This window comes from Coregonus clupeaformis, chromosome 1, assembly GCF_020615455.1.
Source record: "Coregonus clupeaformis isolate EN_2021a chromosome 1, ASM2061545v1, whole genome shotgun sequence".
In the NCBI taxonomy this organism is placed as follows: domain Eukaryota; kingdom Metazoa; phylum Chordata; class Actinopteri; order Salmoniformes; family Salmonidae; genus Coregonus; species Coregonus clupeaformis.
Window position 1 is genome coordinate 24732439 of NC_059192.1, and position 6000 is coordinate 24738438.

Below are 6000 nucleotides of genomic sequence, written 5' to 3' on the forward strand. Positions count from 1 at the left end.
TATTTCAAGACATGGCATATGAGGGTACAGTGAGATACCCGATGGGACGATACTTTTCTCGTCAATAATTTAGAAAAAACGTATACTTAACTGGAAATCAACCAATCCTCCACCGTTAACACAATGGAAAGGTCAAATAGTTTATTATCTTAATGTTGAAAGTGCATGGGCAACGGAGAGAAACAAAATGGTGCAGTTTGAGGCCATGTGGCGGAGAGTGATGCGGGCACTGGAGATGGGAGTGTGAGCAGGTGGGTCTGGGCAGGGGTGATGTTGTGGATGTTTGTGTGTGTCTGTATGTGTATGTTTTGTACTGTAAAAATAGAACAGTATCCAAGTTACTTTTTTTTAACGCCTCTGCGATTTTTAACGTGTCTGTACGAGTCAGTTGGTAGGCCTCCTCTGCGTAGAGCAAATTGAGGAACTGCAACTGAAAGCTTTCCCTGCACTGGATAGGTTTTCAAGTGCCAGAAATGACAAAACAAATGTTGACATTGAAGAGAGTGGGAGAGAATGACATGTCAAGCCCGCGTTGTGGCGCACTCAATTGTAGTACAACGTTACTGATAGACGTGCAGGTATAAATGTATTAAGTAGAATAGACCTGCCTCTCTGTCATGTAGAACAAGGAATAATGTCAGCTCTATATAAGACATTTCCAAATGTCATGAACACAGCTCTGTTTCCTCCACTGACATATCCTCTACCTTTTCTTCCCTCCCTTCCTCCATCTTGTTCTTTTCCAGCTGCCTTTCTCACACAGACTGTCTGCCTGGACGACACAACGGTCAAGTTTGAGATTTGGGACACGGCAGGCCAGGAGCGATACCACAGCCTGGCCCCCATGTACTACAGAGGAGCCCAGGCGGCCATTGTGGTCTATGACATCACCAACACAGTGCGTAAAGGCTCTTTATCTGCACCAGTGTTTCCCCTTACTGTATAGGCAGGGCGTCCAATTGAAATTGAAAGTGAAACCAATAGTTTTGATTCTTAAAGAATATAGCTTCTCAATGCTTTATGAGCTTAGTTCAACTCTCTTACCCTATCATAACCGTAATGTAAATGATGCATTCTGTGCCTTTTGGGTGTTTCACCAGGACACTTTTACGCGAGCAAAAAACTGGGTGAAGGAGCTGCAGAGACAAGCCAGCCCCAACATCGTCATCGCTCTGGCCGGGAACAAGGCCGACGTCGCCAACAAGAGAGCGGTCGATCTCCAGGTGAGAACAATTCCCACGCTGTGTGTGCGTTTGTTTCATTGATGTTTGACCACATAACAAAACAGTTAGCATGATAATAACAATATCAGATGCTGATGAGTCGATTGTTACAATTTATTTTGTCTTTCTTGTTGTGTCATAGGCCAAATGGTCTTCTACTGTTTGGTGTGGTGCTATGATAGTGTACATTTAAAACAAATATACAGTGCATTCGGAAAGTACTCAGACCCCTTCACTTTTTCCACATTTTGTTACGTTACAGCCTTATTCTAAAATGGATTAAATAGTTTTTTTCCCTCATCAATCTACACACAATACACCATAATGACTAAGCAAAACGTTTTTTAACGTTTTTGCACATTTATAAAATTTAAAAAACCTGAAATCACATTTATGTAAGTATTCAGACCCTTTACTCAGTACTTTGTTGAAGCACCTTTGGCAGCGATTACAGCCTTGAGTCTTCTTGGGTATGACACTACAAACTTGGCACACCTGTATTTGGGGAGTTTCTCCCATTCTTCTCTGCAGATTCTCTCAAGCTCTGTCAGGTTGGATGGGGAGCGTCACTGCACAGCTATTTTCAAGTCTCACCAGAGATGTTCGATCGGGTTCAAGTCCGGGCTCTGGCTGGGCCACTCAAGGACATTCAGAGACTGAAGCCACTCCTGCGTTGTCTTTGCTGTGTGCTTAGGGTCGTTGTCCTGTTGGAAGGTGAACCTTAGCCCCAGTCTGAGGTCCTGAGCGCTCTGGAGCAGGTTTTCATCAAGGATCTCTCTGTACTTTGCTCCGTTCATCTTTCCCTCGATCCTGACTAGTCTCCCAGTCCCTGCTGCTGAAAAACATCCCCACAGCATGATGCTGCCACCACCATGCTTCACCGTAGGGATGGTATTGGCCAGGTGATGAGCGGTACCTGGTTTTCTCCAGACGTGACGCTTGGCATTCAGGCCAAAGAGTTCAATCTTGGTTTCATCAGACCAGAGAGTCTTGTTTCTCATGGACTGAGAGTCCTTTAGGTGCCTTTTGGCAAACTCCAAGCGGGCTGTCATGTACATTTTACTGAGGAGTGGCTTCCGTCTGGCCTCTCTACCATAAAGGCCTGATTGGTGGAGTGCTGCAGAGATGGTTGTCCTTCTGGAAGGTTCTCCCATCTCCACAGAAGAACTCTGGCGCGCTGTCAGAGTGACCATCGGATTCTTGGTCACCTCCCTAACCAAGGCCCTTCTCCACCGATTGCTAAGTTTGGCCGAGCGGCCAGCTCTAGGAAGAGTCTTGGTGGTTCCAAACTTCTTCCATTTAAGAATGATGGAGGCCACTGTGTTCTTTGGGACCTTCAATGCTGCAGACATTTTTTGGTACTCTTCCCCAGATTTGTGCCTCGACACAATCCTGTCTCGGAGCTCTACGGACAATTCCTTCGACCTCATGGCTTGGTCTTTGCTCTGACATGCACTATCAACTGTGCGACCTTATATAGACAGGTGTGTGACTTTTACAAATCATGTCCAATCAATAGAATTTACCACAGGTGGACTCCAATCAAGTTGTAGGAACATCTCAAGGATGATCAATGGAAACAGGATGCACCTGAGCTCAATTTCAAGTCTCATAGCAAAGGGTCTGAATACTTATATAAAAAAGGTATTTCTGTTTATTTTGAGTACATTTGCTGAACATTTCTAAAAACCTGTTTTTCCCTTTGTCATTATGGGGTATTGTGTGTAGATTGATGAGGCAAAAAAAGAATTTAATCAATTTTAGAATAAGGCTGTAACGTAACAAAATGTGGAAAAAGTGAAGGGGTCTGAATACTTTCCGAATGCACTGTATGTAAAACAGAAAACACATTGTCGTCCACAGATAGGACACAGATTATGCTTAGTCTTGGGCTAAAATGCATTGTCAATGGAGAATCTTAATTGAAATAGCTTTTTAGTCCAGGTCTAAACTTAATCTGTGTCCAGGATACCCCCCTTGATGCGTAAGAACATGTTATAGACTTGAATAATCATACAAAACTATGTAATAATAATAATAGAATTGTCCTCTGTCTTTACAGGAAGCACAGGCCTATGCCGATGACAACAGTCTACTGTTCATGGAGACTTCAGCCAAGACTGCTATGAATGTCAACGAAATCTTCATGGCCATAGGTAAGGGCAACCATCTACCCAGTGAGTCCCAACTTACTCCAAGCACTATTGGCCTATAGTCCTCATCAATAATCATACGTCCTGTGTGATCATTCTATGGGTTTATCTCAATAGCCTAAATAGACCTCCACCCTTACATCTTTGCTACTTTGAAAACACAGGTATAGGATGAATTCAAAATGGTGAATGCCTACTACATTTACTTTTAATTTTTGTTATTTAGAAAACACTCTTATCCAGAGCGACTTAAAGTCAAGTACTACCAATACAATGCAAACAGGATAGGAATTGGCTTTCGGCTACAAGGTATAGGCTTTCACTAGTCCAGATGGAGAGGAATCCTATGTTCCTTCATAGTTTTCCATTGGATGGTCCGTGTCTCTGATATTCCCACTCTACTCTACTCTACTCTCTGTCCTTGTAGCCAAGAAGCTGCCCAAGAACGAGGCTCAGGGCGCAGCTGGGGCAGGGGGCCGGACCAGAGCAGGAGTGGACCTTCAGGAGCCGGCCCTCCAGGGCCGCAGCGGCCAATGCTGTGGCGGGAGCAATTAGCCGATAGCCTAATGAACTGACTGAACGAGCCCAGAACACGAATATTGTCAAGACGACAACCAAGCACGGCCTAGAGAGTAACGACGCTGGAGCCATTCTCACACGGAGAACCGCACTCAAACGGAGAATAACAGCCGAGCTGATCTGTCCCCCCCCCCCAAATCGAAAGGAGACCCTTTTTTTAAATCATAAGCTAGATTGTTTCAGTACGTCCCTCTCACATACTCTCTATCTCTGCTATACCTCCCTTTCTATCTTCCCCCTCTCTCACTTTATTCGAATACTAACTGGATTATGTCTTAAAGTTTTTTTAAAGAACAGAAAATCTTGTATCGATAGATCATACCATCCACTATTAGCCTTTTTGTCCCGGTGACAGGTGCATGTCGCAAAGGTTGTTGTCTTTTCCTCTGTCAAATCATTTTCTTCCTTCCGTGTTGGTTTTCCTCGTCTGGAAGAGGGAAAATATGCTCCAAGGGGACAATGTGTCTTACACTCTTTCTCCAAATCTGTCCATTTTGTAAATTAATATTAGCCTTTGTTTATTATTACTGTTCTTCTTGCACGAGTGGGGGATGATTATATAGGACACACCTAATGTGGTTTCCGACACGTGCGATAAATTCAACTGTAACGGTAACGCAGTGTGCATTTATCACCTAGTACATCAGACAGTCATTTTTAGCGTCATGTATTTGAATCTGTAAGATACATTTAAGAATACATTGTAAGACCTGAAAAAAATAAAAAAGATGGCAAGATTTTCTTGGCCAAAATGTAAATTGTGAATGGGAATACGATAAAAATTTTTTGTATAACATCATTTGTTCACCACCAATCAAACAGAGTGGTAGCACGTGGTAGGCCAGCCTCCGACATGAGATTAAATCATGTATATTGTTATCAAATAGACTTGTACATCTTGTTGTTTGAGGTCAAAAGTACAGTATTTGCTGTGTTGCTGGATTGATAGAGTAAGGAACCATGGTCCTTATTGGGGGAGAAATTAGCATCGTCCACTTCACCCTATTCAGCGCAGCCAACCAACGAACCTGTGAACAAGACGATGATAAGGAAATTGACCCCTCTTCTACATCACATCAATACTGGACTGTTACAGTTTGTCTTGCACGAACCCCTGCTTTCCTTCCCTGAATCCTTTTTCTACTGTGTTAACGCCTAGTGCTGAATCCTGACGACTTCAACTTTCGCACAGACCTGCCATTGACATCAATGCAACATTTGTACAAACAAAAAAATTATTGCAAAAAGTAAGAATGCATCCCTTTATACATTCCCCCATCCTATCTACAATGAACAAAAATATAAAGTTGGTGGATATTGACAGGAACTGGAACGCGCTGTCGTACACGTCGATCCAGAGCATCCCAAACATGCTCAATGTGTGACATGTCTGGTGAGTATGCAGGCCATGGAGGAACTGGGTAAATGTTCAGCTTCCAGGAATTGTGTACAGATCCTTGCAACATTGGGCTGTGTATTATCATACTGAAACATGAGGTGATGGCGGCGGATGAAGTCTGTTAAAACAATAAACTGCAGTCAGGTCGAGACCCTGGTGATGACTATGAGCATGCTGATGAGCTTCCCTGAGACGGTTTCTGACAGTTTGTGCTGTAACTCAATACAAACGTTGAAATTGTTGCATGTTGCATTTATATTTTTGTTCAGTATAGTTATATAGTGGATATTCTTTCCTTTAAGAGCCTAATTATACTTAAAAAATATATAAATGCAACAATTTCAAAGATTTTGCTGAGTTACAGTTCATATGAGGAAATCAGTCAATTTAAATAAATTCATTAGGCACTAATTTATGGATTTCAACACTTTACATGTTGCGTTTACATAGGAATGTTCCAGTAATGTGCAATACATGTTTACAGGAGACCATTCCCTTAATGTCAAACACAATCTACCCAGAACGTGGTTATGATGTTCTCAGAATATTCAATATTATTAATGTTCTAGACATGTTTCCTGGGACGTTGCAAGAACCTTCCTGTCCAATGAGGTTTTAAACAGGACGTTCTTTCATGGTCTCCTGG

The 6000-nt window shown here is 42.6% G+C and overlaps 1 protein-coding gene across 2 annotated transcripts in view; it reads left to right on the top strand.

The window, feature by feature from the left end:
- Window positions 1-4720, top strand: part of LOC121559236 (ras-related protein Rab-5C) — a 22874-nt gene extending 18154 nt beyond the window's left edge. For both annotated transcript variants that reach the window (XM_041872597.2, XM_041872559.2), the window contains exons 3-6: window positions 747-898; window positions 1101-1223; window positions 3286-3379; window positions 3804-4720. In XM_041872597.2, coding sequence (XP_041728531.1) covers window positions 747-898; window positions 1101-1223; window positions 3286-3379; window positions 3804-3931 — 497 coding nt within the window. In that variant the 3' untranslated portion in view covers window positions 3932-4720. The remainder of the gene's footprint in view (window positions 1-746; window positions 899-1100; window positions 1224-3285; window positions 3380-3803) is intronic.
- The last annotated feature ends 1280 nt before the right edge of the window (window positions 4721-6000 follow it).